General features: G+C 38.3%; 1 protein-coding gene across 1 annotated transcript in view; it reads right to left on the bottom strand.

Moving 5' to 3' along the window:
• Window positions 1–15,768, bottom strand: part of PARVA (parvin alpha) — a 160,706-nt gene that overhangs the window by 26,657 nt on the left and 118,281 nt on the right. Inside the window, exon 5 of the mRNA XM_003781109.3 lies at window positions 3,524–3,664. Coding sequence (XP_003781157.1) covers window positions 3,524–3,664 — 141 coding nt within the window. The remainder of the gene's footprint in view (window positions 1–3,523; window positions 3,665–15,768) is intronic.

The following is a 15,768-nucleotide window of genomic DNA, read 5'->3' as shown; positions in this document are numbered from 1 at the left end:
CGTGATGCTTGAGTTTCTTCTTGCAAGTCCAGAGCTGGACCAGCCAATCATGGTTTATTAATCGCCGCTTTAACAAGTTACAGCATAGCCACATAATGGTTGGCATGCACAGGAAATCGTTAAGACAATGAAGCTATAAACAGCAATAGAATTGGAATGAGGTAAACAGATACATTTATGGAGACACACATGTGCACATGTATTCATGCACATATTATTGCATCACTGCCGCCTCTCCCTGCATCTCCTGGGAGTTTTCTCCCTGATCGTCTTCAGAATCTAAGGCCACCGTGTGCCTGCACTCGACTCAGGGTAGAAATGTGCAGAAAAAGAGCGAGGGCCAAGGCTTCACTTTTTAAGCTGGGAACTGTAGCTGCTGTCGTGGAAGTGTCATTCTAGGGCTGGAAAACAGTTTTTAAAAAAGGAGATAGTCTTCTATTTATGCCCTATGGTGCAAATATAAACCGGTATAATTTTTCTGGAGGCAATTTCACATTATGTAAACATGACCTTACATTTGTACACACCCTACACTACCTCTCCTAGGCATTTATCCTAAAGAAGTAATTATGACTACAAGCAGAGAGAACTCAGCAAGCCATATTGATAGTAATGTGAAAATGGAAAATAAATCTGAAAATCCACTATTGGTTAAACAAATTATAATAGATCCATAAATGTTTACATAAGACTATTTGATGATTTATGATGGTATATATATCTTCCAAACAACATAAACAGGTTGATCTCATTTTTGTAAAAAAGTTATACATATATACAGAAAGTATTACATATTAATACTATTATATATTGCCTCCCCCCTCAAATGACTTTGTGAACACTGTGGTGTGTTCTTCAGTGCCTATCTCCAGGTAGGCCCCTTATGGTGTCTGCTTGTGTGGGTTTAGTACACAGACTCTGCAGCTGAACTTTCCAGGTCTGACTCCTGGCTCCACCATTCATCCCCTGTGTGATTTGGACAGTGACATTCCTTTCACAAATATTACAGTATGTGCCAGACAGTCTTCTTGGTTCTGGGGAGACAGCAGTGAAATGACAAAAATCCCTGCCCCCTGAAGCTTACATTCATAGTTTAACCTTTCTAAGCCTCAATTTTTCCACCTGTAAAATGGGAACAATAGAATTTAAACTTCAGATGATTGAGGATTACAAGGATTAAAATACATAAAACATTTAGAAGAGTACAAGGTATACACTAAGCACATAAAAATTATAGATGTTAATATTTAAATTTTTTATTTGTGCTTTCTAACTTTCCATTAATGAAAATAATTGTTATGAAGTAGGAGAAAAAAAAACAAAACGAAAAAGAACTTCCTAAAGCTCCAGATTAAAGACCTTGGTAACTCAGCAGCCTGTCCCTGCCACCCTTACCCTGAGCAGAATGATGATGCAATGTCCTCAGATTTATATCGGGAAGGAGACCTGATAGAAGAGGGGAGAGGGCTTTCCCCCTGGAGTCGTGCCTGCCACATTCCTTATGGAACCAACCACTGCCTCTGGTAAACAAGCCCAGCTCTTCTTGAAGCCCCAAGGCATCACAGGGAACTAGCTACCAAGATAATTATTCCCTCTGATTTAGTAATTCTCAGTTCTGGAAATCTCTCTAAAGGGAATAATTCATAAAAAGTAAAAAGAAGCACAAGCTAAGACAAATTGGTGCTGTCTGATACTAGCAATGTGCTGGGAAACATCCTAAAAGGATCAATGTCAGCCTAGGATTGGAGTTCCCTATGAGATATAAAAGTATCTGTCAAAAATTATAGCTATGAGGACCATAAGGGCATACAGAAAATACGTGTGATGATGTTAAGAGAGAAATAACAAAACACAATATTGTCCGTGACCTGACCCAGCAAATCTGTGCATTCATGTGACCAGTTATGGCAAAAAATTGACAACAGATTAGAATGGTAATAAGGGTGATTATGCCTCTCATACGTATTTCTCTACAAGAAATTAAAGTAAGCATGAACCAAACAAATCATTCAAAGCCCCTGAAGACAACGTTCTTGATGTGGCTTTAAATAATTGCATTCTGCTATCCCAGCCTTTCCCCAATTGGGTGTCATAGTAAGTTAAAAGATGTTGGTTGTGGGGTTTTTTGGAGGGGTACAAGGAGATGGTCCATATTCAAAGGAGTAGGAAATAAGATCAAACAAAATCAAGCAGAGGCTTTCATGCTTTTGACTAGTGTGGATTTCTAAAATGCATGTACATTCCCAAGGTGGTCAGCAACCCCCCTTTTATTCTCCCTTACTGAACACCAGCAGCATCACTAGAACATGAGGAAACAGAACCCTTCTCCAAGACAGTATCAAGGACCCGGAGCCACGGCCTCCCCTCCTCCTGCTATCAGGCACCTCCCTCTGTGGGGAGAGAATGCCCTGTGCCCAGTGCCCTGCTGCTGTGCAAAGTAGCTGTCATGCTGTGCGAGCACAGGTATAATTATGCTGAAGGAGGTGCTGGGTGTCTCGGCCCCAATGTCAGATGTTAGCAACCCACTAAAGAGATCGTAACTGCCAGCTACCAGGATTCCTTTTTCTTTCCTAAGTTTGAAAGGTGTTTTTGTGTGGGGAGTTGTCTAAGTTGGATGCAATCAAGTATAGTACATAACCTCTTTATTACTTGAAGGCAAAACACTGTCTCATGAGTTTATTAATCTAAATTCGTATTTGTATCTATTAAAGAGAACAAAACAACTCTGGAATCCAGTCATAGGAGTCTCCTAATCCAGTGATTTGATGTTGATTTTTGATATGGATCCATTAAGTGTGTATTAGACACCAGGCTCTCGAGGGAGCAAATCAACTCATGGTTTATAATGGGTGTGTGTGAAAAGCAGGCACGGACCTTTTTTTATGCTCATCAGCTGTTGATAGCGTGTGTGTATTTAATGTGTGATCCCGAGACAACTCTTCTCCCAACGTGCAGCAGAAAAGAAAAAGAGCTGAACACCCCTGGCTGATTATTGAGCTTTACTAGCTGAGAAAACCCAAATTTTAAAATCCTGTTCCAGTGCCTGCGATCTCAGCTGTGTCTTTGCTCCTCCAGGAAATGAAAGGCGTATGGAAAGTGTAGGCTTTGGAACAGATACAGCAGAGTCTTCTTTCCCTGGTTCTTAACTGCCTGAACGTGGGACCTCAGCTTCCCAAAGCCTTGACTAGCTGGAGACAGTAGCTTTCTCCAAAGGTTGTGCTGGGTCTCAAAAGTGTAACAGCTCAGTGAAAATGAGTTTCCTTGCCCTCCCAACCTCACACTAAGTTTCTGTGGGAAGGTTCTTCAAAGAAAAGAGACCCTGAATTGTGAAGCTTTGTTAACTTTCTCTAAGGGTATTTATATGATAAGTTTCTTTTGAAGAAGGGGAGGGAGCACCTCCCTCAAAGATAAATGAGTCTGAAACTTCCCAGGGCCTGCCAGCTTAGGATGGCTTCTTGGGGAGGCCACGTGGTGGGGGCCGCAGGTGTTGTTTCATCGTGCCATTTCCCTTTGCACAACTCACAGTCCACGTTCCACTTGATGCTCCTGGGAGGAAGCTTCAGGGTTTCATTAATCTTCTCCAGGACCGTCTGTAGTTTTTGCTTCTGAGCAATCTCTGACTGGGTGACCTCAGCAACATTCAGCTTCTCGCTCTCAAGCTTCTCTGGGGTGAGAAGGGAAAAGGGAGCAGCTGTTATCTTGGGCCGCGGACAACCCTAACTCACACACTTAGGCACGCGCCCATTCGCTCATGTGCACATGCACGCACCCAACAAATGTGCACTGAGCACCCCTGGGGGGGGGGCACGCTGCTGTCCCTTCCTCACCCGATGGTGAGCGAGTGCTGGGAGAGCCTTGCCATCCTGTCTAGAATCCCCAGATCAAACTAAAAAGCTTCTGCACAGCCAAGAACGCAGTAAGTAAAGCAAGCAGACAGCCCTCAGAATGGGAGAAGATATTTGCGGGTTATGTCTCCGACAAAGTTTTAATAACCAGAATCCACAGAGAACTCAAGCGTATTAGCAAGAAAAGAACAAGTGATCCCATCTCAGGGTGGGCAAGGGACCTGAAGAGAAACTTCTCTGAAGAAGACAGGCACGTGGCCCACAGATATATGAAAAAATGCTCATCATCCTTAATCTTCAGAGAAATGCAAATCAAAACTACTTTGAGATATCATCTAACACCAGTAAGATTAGCCCATATCACAAAATCCCAAAATCACAGATGCTGGTGTGGATGTGGAGAAAAGGGAACACTTCTACCCTGCTGGTGGGATTGCAAACTAATACGTCCCTTTTGGAAAGATATCTGGAGAACACTTAGAGAACTAAAAATAGACCTGCCATTTGATCCTATAATTCCTCTACTAGGTATATATCTAGAAGATCAAAAATCACACTACAATAAAGATATTTGTATCAGAATGTTTATTGCAGCCCAATTCATAATTGCTAAGTCATGGAAGAAGCCCAAGTGTCCATCAACCCACGAACGGATTAATAAATTGTGGTATATGTACACCATGGTATATTATGTAGCCCTAAAGAAGCATGGAGACTTTACCTCCTTCATGTTTACATGGATGGAGCTGGAGAATATTCTTCTTAGCAAAGTATCTCAAGAATGGAAGAAAAAGTGTCCAATGTACTCAGCCCTACTATGAAACTAATTTATAGCTTTCATAGGAAAGTTATAACCCAATTATAACCCAAGAATATGGGGAGAGGGGAGAGGGAGGGGAGGGGAAGAGGGAGGATGGGAGGAGGGAGGGCGATTGGTGGGATCACGCCTATGGCTCATCTTATAAGGGTACCTGTGAATCTTTCTAAATGTAGAATATAAATGTCTTAACATAATAACTAAGAAAATGACATAAAGGCTATGTTAACCAGTTGGATGAAAATATTTCAAGTTGTATATAAAAACAGCACACTGTACCCCATGACTGTATTAATGTACACAGCTATGATTTAATAAAAAATAAATAAAGGTATCAAACCATCAAAAAAAAAAAAAAAAAGAAAAAAAAAGATCCCAGGGGCATTTAACCTCGCCTGTCACGTTGGAACTCTTTTCCATCACTCTGGGTCTTTCTCCTTCTTTTCAGTTCTGCCTCTTTAAGGATGTCTCTGTGCCCTGCTTGGAAAGACTCGGCAGAGTCAGTCCAGACCTCATTCAAGGTGTTTTGTACTTTCCTGTAGTACTGTCTGGATCACGCCCCGTCATATTTATTGGTTTTAAGTATTTATCTTCTTTCCTTTTAAACCCATTTGGAAAGTAATTTCTTTAATGTGTCATAGTTTATCAATTCTAAGGCCCATATTTTCCACATTTTAACATTCTTAAGATCAGGCTGTGTCTTATGGTCTCCTGCAACGGCTGCCAGGCAAGGGGCAGATGTAAGAATTATCACTGTCTCCAAGAGCCTGAACTTGGTCAGAGCTCTCAGTAAGATGAGTACGTCTGTGTCTTGGTAGGCCTACAAGAACACCTTCAAGAAGGATGAAATAAAAATTCTAAGCAAAAAGAATTTTTAGGGACTTTCTTCTAAGTATCAGTATAACCACCTGAAGTGGTTTTTCTCTTTCTGAGTAGCATTTATATAATGGTGTGCTTTAAAATCAATGGTTCTGTGTCACAGAGAAGATAAGCCTGACTCCCATGCAAGGATGACACGCCAATCTGTAAAGTATTCTGTATAAAAAAATAAATGTGTGGTTCTTAACATTTGCAAGTGCAAAACAGTCTAATCATTTTATTAATCTACATTCATATTTTCATCTATTATAAAGAATAAAACTACTTTCAACTCCATACTGGAAAATATGTTGGCTACCACTGAAATTCACCTGAACTGCTCTCCATAAAATCATTCATGATTGATAGAACCAACACTCTGAAACACGTTTAAAATGTACTTTCTGGCTCGGTGCCTGTGGCTAAAGTAGCTAAGGCACCAGCCACATACACCTAAGGTGGTGGGTTCGAATCCAGCCCGGGCCCGCCAAACAACAACGGCTGCAACCAAAAAATGGCCAGGCGTTGTGGCGGGCGCCAGTGGTCCCAGCTACTTGGGAGGCTGAGGCAGGAGACTTGCTTGAGCCCAGGAGTTGGAGGTTACTGTGAGCTGTGAGGCCACAGCACTCTACCCAGGGGGATAGCTTGAGGCTCTGTCTCAAAAAATAAATAAATAAATAAATAAATAAATAAAATGTACTTTCTATGCGGGGTGTGCTGGCTCACATCCGTATGTAATCCTAGCACTCTGGGAGGCCAGGGCAGGTGGATTGCCTGAACTCAGGAGTTCTAGACCAGCCTGAGCAAGAGCAAGACCACATGTCTACTAAAAATAGAAAAACTAGCCAGGTGTTGCAGCGGGTGCCTGTGGTCCCAGCTACTTGGGAGGCTAAGGCAAGAGGATTGCTTGAGCCTAGAGTTTGAGGTTGCTGTGAGCTATGATACCATCACACTCTATTCATGGTGACAGAGTGAGACTCTGTCTCAAAAATAAATAAATAAAAAGGCCTTTCTCCTTATTTTAAAAGATTGCCATACAAATTAAATTTTACTATACATCAATAGTTATAGGGCTTATATTATTTTTAAGTAACTACAGCTTATGTAAGTCAAATGCCCCTTGGGTAATTCTTTGAAGATGAGGTTGCCCACTGGAGAATTTCTACAGGTTCTGTGGATTTATGAAACCTTTCCAGCAGCCTGGCAGTGTGATCTCAAGCTATTCTTATCTGTGATGGCCTGAAATGTTCTCGTTCTCTTCTCTTTAGTTGCTTTATGATATCATTCTTTATCATTCAAGTTCAGGGATTTAACAAGTATTTACCTAAATGTCTTCCTCTTGAATGTTAAACCTTGAAGAAACCCTCTGTGCCTTCTCCACTTTTAGGCTGAATTCTTATATTGGATCTTCTCCCACTAGAGAAATGACAAGTTATTTTCTTTTTCCCCCCATTATATTTTGGGTTTTGTAATTGTCTCTGTAGGATCAAGTTTTTTTCATCTTACATTGCAACTATAAGCACTGGGTAGAGGCTGCCCATAATGCTAGGTTAAGAAATTTCTGGTCTTATCTTGGTTCAAAAGAAACAATTGCAGGGACAGATTAATGATGACTGTCTTGGGAGTGCTGGGTAGGTGGGGAGGAGCCACTTATCTGCTAGCCTTGTAGTTTTACATCGTTGTCTACAAACTTTCATATTTTATAATCTGCTGGCATTGAACTTAGACTGAATAGCCTAGGCCTCTCGGTCTGTTTTCTAGGTCAATAATTTTTTTTGTACTGTTGTCCATTGTTCTTGTTTTTTAAAAATTGGTGTGATGTAAGAAAAATACATTTGGTCTCCCTGCCCACCCCTACCCCTTAACACCGAGCTTCTCCAACCATTGTAAGGATGATAGGAACAATTTTTATTATAATATTTGGTCTTTATTTTCAGTTCCTCAAAGAGCTCTAGAGTGATAAAGGTGATAAAAGAGCATTTTTGTTATTCTTAAGAAGCCGGTTTCACTGCCTGCACCTGTTTATGTTAATGAGGCAACTTTGGGAAGGCCCCTAAGGATGGGGGAGCTGGTTGCTAGGGGAACCAACCGATTGATTAAAGGGTAGGAACTTTCAGCCTCTGCTCCCCCACCTGTAGGTAGGAAAGAGAGGCTGGAGGTTTCGTGCCAATGGCCAACGATTTAATCAATAACGTTTACCTAAAGATGCCTCCTTTAAAAGCTCTGGGCGGTGCTTGTGGCTCAGTGAGTAGGGCTCTGGCCCCATATACCAAGGGTGGCGGGTTCAAACCCGGCCCTGGCCAAACTGTAACAAAAAAAATAGCCAGGCATTGGGGCGGGCACCTGTAGTCCCAGCTACTCGAGAGGCTGAGGCAAGAGAATGGCCTAAGCCCAGGAGCTAGAGGTTGCTGTGAGCTGTGATGCCACAACACTCTACCAAGGGCAATAAAGTGAGACTCTGTCTCTAAACAAACAAACAAAAAAATCTCTGACCATGGGGCTTCTGAGAGCTTCCTGGTTGATGCACACATTGAGGCTGGAGGCTGCACACTTGGACAGAGTGGAGAAGCTCTGTGCCTCCCCCCTTAGCTCCTGCCCTTTCATCTCTTCCATTTTGGCTTTTTCTTAGTTTTATCTTTTGCAATACACTGGTAAACAGAAGTACCTTCCTGAATTCCGTGTGCCATTCTGGCAAATGATTGAATCTAAGGCGTCAAGGAAATCAGAAGTATAGGAGGCTTAAACTTGGGGTCACCATCTGAAGTGAGGACAGCCTTGTGACACTGAGCCCTTAACCCTAATGTAAGGTGACCAGATTTTAACATTGGTAAAGCGGGACACCATTGACAGGTGGAGGGGGTGGGGTTCTTAATTAAAAATTTGTTCTATATGGAGCAACAAAACTTTTCATAGAATGCAAAAATAATATTGTAATATTTTTTAAAATTTCAACATAAGTACAATTTACAAATATAATACATTAAAAAATTATGTATAGTATTATTTTATTCTTTGGCATATTTCTCATTTGAGTGAATTTTTTTTAGTAGATTGCTGTCGTTGTTTAAAAGGTCATGAAATTTTTCATAAGAATTTGCTAAATCATATTTCACACATAAAATGGCTTTCAAAGACTCAACACTGAATTGTGATTTTTCTGATATCCACACTTTATTTACCGTAGAAAAAACACGTTCAGTCGCAGCATTAGTTCCTGGTAAGGACAGTGCGTATCCCACAATTTTTAGTGCATTATTGTATGGAACACGGTTTGTGTCAAAATGATGAAATATTTCTAACCATTTGTTCTCTATTGTGATCTTTGCTGATGCCCAAGAGTTAACCTTTTCCTTATCAATATATTTTTTTAATAATGATACATCGTAAGTCATAAGTGTCACTTTCAAGGCCAGCGCTAGACTTTTTGCCGCCACTATAAAATATAAATAATACGAGTACTGTCTGCTAAATTCATGAAATAAATATATAAATTACTTACCTAAATTATCTGAATAGCTGATTTATTGACATCACTTGTTTAACTAGCACTAGCACGCAGTGGTAAGCAGGCCACTCCCTGTGTTAGGAAGAGGCTTTTTTAGGGGAGGGGCTTTCTGAGGCAATTCTCTAACAAGTTGTGAATTCTTTCCAAAAATCTGGACTTTTTTAAAACGCCGAGGGATGCAGGACAAATTGTTAAAAATCAGGACTGTCCTGCCAAAAGCAGGACGTCTGGTCACCTTACCCTAATGGGGGCTGGGCTAACTTTGGGTAGTGTCAGAATTAAACTGCAGGACTCCTGGTTGGTGTCTGCAGAAAATTAAGAGAAGTGCTTGGTGTGCAAGATCCATAGATTTGGTCTCAGGAGTATTGGGAGTAGAAAGAAACACGGTTTTCCTTTACTGGATTTTATACCTTACCTACTGGAGCCCTCATTGTTTTCCTGCCTTTAATATTTTAACTTGTCTATGATACTAAAATTGTGATACATTCTTCCTAAAATTAAAATACATTCCCGCCCTACTTCTTAGCATCCAGCCTTTCTTTTTTAGAAGAATTTTTATGGCTTTCTTCTGCAATAGGAAGTTTTAAGAAACCACAATTCTGCTTTACTTCTTTCCACTTTAGTCATTATACTCTGGGTTTATCTTCTTGTTTTTAATTTGTCTTGTTAGATACTTTATTTTAGGCATGGATACTGGTATTAAGTGGATTTGCATGCAGAATATATCTTGAAGTAATCCTTATTAACACACACGGCATGTTCTTTCTCTTTTACTCTCTTTTAATAAAAATGAGATTATAGTGCATACAGTTTTTGCTAGTGGCTTTTCCCCACTCAAATATATCTCATATGTATCTTCTTAGGCCAATATGTACAGATATAATTTATTCTTTTTTTAAAAAATTGCACAATATATTATAGAACTTATAACTTACTCAACCATGCTCTTGGATTCGCTATTTGTAATACAGCTGCAACAACCATTCTGGGAGTTGATGTATGTGTGTGTGTGTCATTAACTGATACTGCCAGTAAAAATAAAAGCTATCGCCTTACAGACTTTCTTCTTGAATCCAGTTATCTTATCAACTCCCCTTCTGAGTTCGATTATTGTTTATTTGAGTCTTTGGCATTCTCTGGGAATGCAAGTAAGATGAAACGCTTATCTCTATTTTGCAAGCATCTGTCATTTAGTTCAATTTTGTTTCATTTTAAAGTAAAGTATTTGAGAACTCTTCTATTCCTAACCCTTTATTTTTAAGGTCGTCGACCCTCAACATTTAAGGAGGCCCACTCAAATATTCCTCTAGTTGAAAGTAATTTTACTCAGTGTTACCAAGAATTTAATTTCTTTTTCAAGACTCCCAGTTTTCTTCTTTTGTTTTTTTGTGGTGCTAATTTCAGCTAGCTCTATGAAAATTTTCTATTGCTATAGTTTTCTTCTTGCAGGAAACTGGTCCTCTCATTTCCATGGTTACACAAATTGTTCATAATTAGTTTAACTTTTTATAAGTATTCGGCATGATTTTGAAATAGGATGTGATTTAGAAAATTTTCTCAGGTGGATTATTTTGTGAATCATTCAGTTGTTTTTGCCGTTAGCATCCAAATATGCTTTGGGGAGAATTATTTTTAGGAAACAATGAAACACTATTCAAAAAAATATAAAGTAGAAAGACAAGGTGGAAGAAACTTGATTACTCTGAATAGTTGGAGAACTATAAATCATGTTATATTAATGTAACCTCCTTTCAAAGAATTAGAATATGTAAAATACTCTTTTGAGTATGACTCCTGAGTTACTTAAAGAGTATTTTTGTTTCCAAATATATGAAGAGAATTAAAATTTTTTTTTAAAAATTGTATCATAGAGAATGTGATCTATATGCTAATTCATTGTGATGTGCTTTATGGACATAGCCAAATTTTGTTAAGTGTTCCATGTACAGTTGAAAAGAATAAGAGTTTTTCAGTTTGGGGGTGTATTATATGTATTATATTCTATATGCAGTTAGTTAGAGCTGGTTAATTGTATTATCCATCCAACCTTTTGCTTAATATGTCATTAACAGAAGTATGTTATAAATCTACCATGCTGATAGATTTGTCAAGTTCTTCTTGACTTAATGATTGTCATTTAAAATTTTTATATATTTGATAAATATGTTTAAAATGTCTGTATTTTCCTAGTGGTTTTGATTTTTATTAATAGATAGTAACTCTCTATTGTAATGCTTTTTTGCCTAAAAGTCTAATTTATATGATATAAAAAGTAGCTAGCTCATTCTTTTAATTAGTATTAGTTTAATATAATTATTTCCACCCATTTTCTTTCAACCTTTCTGTATCCTCATTTATTAAAACTGTCTCTTTTAAATAGTTATTAGTTAGATTTTGTTTTGTTATTTATCTGATAATCTTTGTTTTTTAAATGAATACAGTAAATTTACATTGATTGGATTTGTCAAAATACTTGGATTCACTTCGTTCAACTTACTTTGAACTTACTATTTATTCTGCTTTTTTGATTCTTTCTGCCCTTCTGCCATCTTTGCCTTCTCATGGATTAAGATTTTTATTCTTTCTCATTTCATTTTCTCCCCATTATTAGTGGAGAGGTTATACACTCTATTTCTATTATATCCTATTCACCATAGAAAATTTATCGTGCATATTTAACTGAATAAAGTCTTGAGTTAATTAGTATCTTTACCCATGTACTAAAAAATATGAAGACCTCATCACACTTTGACCCCAATCACATACTTTCTGACTTACGTGCTAGTTATATGGGATTCTGATTCTATATTAATTTTTCAAATTAACAAATTAGACATTATTGTGATTGTTTTATATTCATTTAATTACAACTTTGATCTACTCACCTGATCTTTGCTCATTCTTGTTTACTGTATTCTAGATCTTTCTTTTGGTTTCGTTTGCCTTCTTCCTACTGTGTATTTTATAGAATTCCTTTTCCTGAGGGGTTAGTTGGTAATAAACTCTCTTGGTTTGTGCATGTTGAAAATGTATTTTTTTCCTTGCTTTAAAAACTTAGTGTTTTTTTTTTTGTGGGTATAAATTTAAAATTTATAATTTTTTCCAATACTTTGAATATATCCTTTCAATATCTTTTGGCTTTTATTGTTCCTCAAGAAAGACAGCTTCTAGTCTGTTGTTCCTTTATGAATAATTTATTTTTCCTCTCTGCTTTTAGCCATTTGTCTTCTGTGTTCTTAGGTTCCACTGGAAAGTATATAGGTAGACTTCTCACTATTTATAGTGGTTGGGATTCAATGAGCTTCCTGAATCTGAGGATTCATGTTTTTCATCAGTACTAGAAAATTTTCATCCATTCTATCTGTATTTACTATACTCCCTTCCCTTTTTTTTTTTTTTTTTTTGAGACAGAGCCTCAAGCTGACCCCCTGGGTAGAGTGCCATGGCATTACAGCTCACAGCAACCTCCAACTCCTGGGCTCAAGCGAGTCTCCTGCCTCCGCCTCCCAAGTAGCTGGGACCACAGGCGCCCGCCACAACGCCCGGCCATTTTTTGGTTGCAGCCGTCATCATTGTTTGGCGGGTCCGGGCTGGGGACTCGAACCCGCCACCCTAAGTGTACGTGGCTGGCACCCCAGCCGGTTGAGCTATAGGCGCCGAGCCACTCCCTTCCCTTTTCTTTTCCTTCTAGAATTCCAATTAACCATCTGTTGGATCTACTTAGAATAATCTTTATGTTTTTAAATTTTCTTTCTCATTTTCTACCCTCTTGTCTCTCTATACTGGGTAATTTCTTCCATGCAATCTTCTAGTTCATTAATTCCTTCTTCAGCTGTGTCTAATCCATTAAGGTTTCTAATTTCATTTTTACATTTTTTTCATTTATAGAGGTTTTATTTGCACTTACCCCTTCAGTTTTGACAGTTATTCTTTTAGCATTCTTTCAATAGTCTTTAAAAAAAATGTATTTTGGCATATAAAATATACTTATTTTATATCCTATAACTGAACAGTTTCTGACATAGTATTTGTGGGATGCACTTATAGGTTGTTTCTGCTGACAATGCTATGGTGCTTTGCTACTCATGTCTTGGTTTATGATTTTGAGCTTGTATTTCTTTGAACTTTATCTCTAGGAGTTCTTTGTGGTCTGGGTGGTTAAGAGTTAATTTTTCATTAAAGGAAGGATATGTTTGCTTTTGCCTTGGGGGGACAATTTTTTTTTTGAATTTTTTGGTTGGGGCTGGGTTTGAACCCACTACCTCCAGCATATGGGGCCAGTGCCCTACCCTTTTGAGCCACAGGTGCTGCCGGGGGACAATTTTTAACTAAATGTTCAACTTGGAGGTTTAAAGCCACATTAAAAATGAATTCTACCCCTAAATCTGTGCAGACTTTGGATAACGAATGATCAGGGCTGATTTTTTCTTTTTTTAGTTCCATTCATATCCAAGGCTGAGATAATTTATCCTTTCTGCCTGTTCTCTATGGAACAAGATTTTCTAGTTTACTCACTGAAAGTGTTGCCCTTCTGAGACTATAGCTTTATTCAGGGATCTCCTATCTGACCCCATTTTTTGCTCAGACTCTACCCAGGATTTGTCTTCTGACCCTGCATGCATGACCCCTTAAGTCTCAGGCTATTGGCCATTAGGAGTTATAGGATATTAAGAATTAGCACTTATCTAAATAGATTTATACTACTTTGTTAATTTTGAAATCAGAAGAATTTCCCTTCCTTTCACACCAGTTTAGCCATGCCACACAAAAATATGCTTTCAAAGGGTTATCCAGATTCTTAGTGTTCTATACTGAGAAGAGCTTTCTGAATACCCAGTCAGCCTTAATGCCAAAAAGGAAAACCTACTATCTTATCATATTAACTAGAACCTCTAAAACATTTAAATAGTGGTAACAGACATTATTCTGACTTCTCTCTAATACCACATCTTTAATATTTCACTATTTAACATGTTTAGGTAGCTTCCTTTTCTTCCTATTTTACTTGGAATGGCTGTGGAAATGTATCAAATACTATTTAACAAAAAAATACTATTTATCATTTACTGATAGATTAATTCTGTATTGCTCCTGAAGTGCACACATGTACTCAATCACTTTTTATAAGATTGATAACATATAAACATGAAGAAAATTCAAGCTGTGAAAACTGTCTTCCCCTGTCCATTGTAGTCCCAAGTTCCTTTGTCCCATTCCCTGAGATAATTTATTATCGTTATTACCAGAAATACTGCATACGAAACACAAGCATTAGATACGTCCCTTAAAACACACACAAATGCAGAGAGTGGCATACTGTGCGCATGGTTCTATACTAAGCTTTTTTCTACTGAGCAAGACATTTCAGAGAGCTTCTCTACTATTTATAGGCAAAAGAAAAATAAAAAAAATTTCATCTAACTTCTGAGTTTTTTAGAGATGGAAAATTCCCCTTCCAGTTTAAGAATAGCAGTATATGTCATATTCAATAATCCTAAAATCAATGACTATTCCAGCAGGAAGACGTAGAGTAGCACTGTCCAACAGAATATCTGCTATGATGGAAATGTTCATTTTAAAATTATCCAATATGGTAGCCACTAGCCACATTTGGCTGTTGAGCAGTTGCAGTGTGGCTAGTGTGACTGAGAAAATGCATTTTTAATTTCTATTACATTTAACAGCTATGTGTGGTTAGTGCTTACCAAATGGGACACTCAGCTACAGAGGTTTTATAAGTCAGCTTCCTGGTTTATGGATGGGTGATCTGAGTGGCAGATATATGGTAGAACCAGGACTGGAACTCAGATCTCCTGGATGTTTCTTCCTTCCCTCTCTAATTTTAGCATAGCTGCTACTTCAGCCCAAGTACTTCAGCCCAGCTGCTACTTTTGGCCATGGGGAAGTGACCCTTAAAGCCAATATGCTGCTGCTGCTCTTTCTGGGGTTCATCATCCCCATTCAACATCCCCATTCAACATCCATCATGTAGAGTCAGCCTACATCCCTACATTGCTAGGTCCTTTTAAGTTTTTCCCATTCAGAGTGTCACTTCTCTAGTTTGACACCATCATTATCTCATGAAGAGAAGCTCTGCTGGTGTGCCCTCCACTGTCCCTAACCATTCAGACCACTGCTCCTATGTTATCTTCCCAAAGCCTCATTTCTGATCACATTGCTTTGCTCATAAGCCATCACCACTGCCCCACTAATATGGTCTAAAACTCTTAGTTCATAGTCCTCTATAATGTGAGCCTCATCTTTTTTTTTTTTAATTTTGATTTTAGAATGGTTTTTAGATTTATAAAAAAGTTACAAACATAGTATATATAGATCAGTTGTTCTCAACCTTCCTAATGCCTCAACCCTTTAATACAGTTCCTCATGTTGTAGTGACCCCAAACATAAAATTATTTTCATTGTTATTTCATAACTGTAATTTTGCTGCTGTTATGGATCATAATGTAAATATCTGATATACAGGATGTATTTAGGTGACCCCTGTGAAAGGGTCATTTGACCCCCAAAGGGGTCACAACCTCCAGGTTGAGAACCGCTGGTATAGATAATGCCTACAGACCCTACAGTTTCCCCTACTGTTAACATCTTAAATTACTATAGTACATTTGTCATAGATAATTATTTATGACACTGGCACACAACTGTTAGCTAAATTTCATACTTTATTCAGATTTCATGAGTTTTCCCCCAATTGTCCAGAATGCCACTTCTATTCCTTAGTA

The sequence above is a fragment of the Otolemur garnettii genome, unplaced genomic scaffold (assembly GCF_000181295.1).
Source record: "Otolemur garnettii isolate 467f Iridium unplaced genomic scaffold, OtoGar3 scaffold00001, whole genome shotgun sequence".
In the NCBI taxonomy this organism is placed as follows: Eukaryota; Metazoa; Chordata; class Mammalia; order Primates; family Galagidae; genus Otolemur; species Otolemur garnettii.
This window is presented reverse-complemented; position numbering and strand designations above follow the sequence as displayed.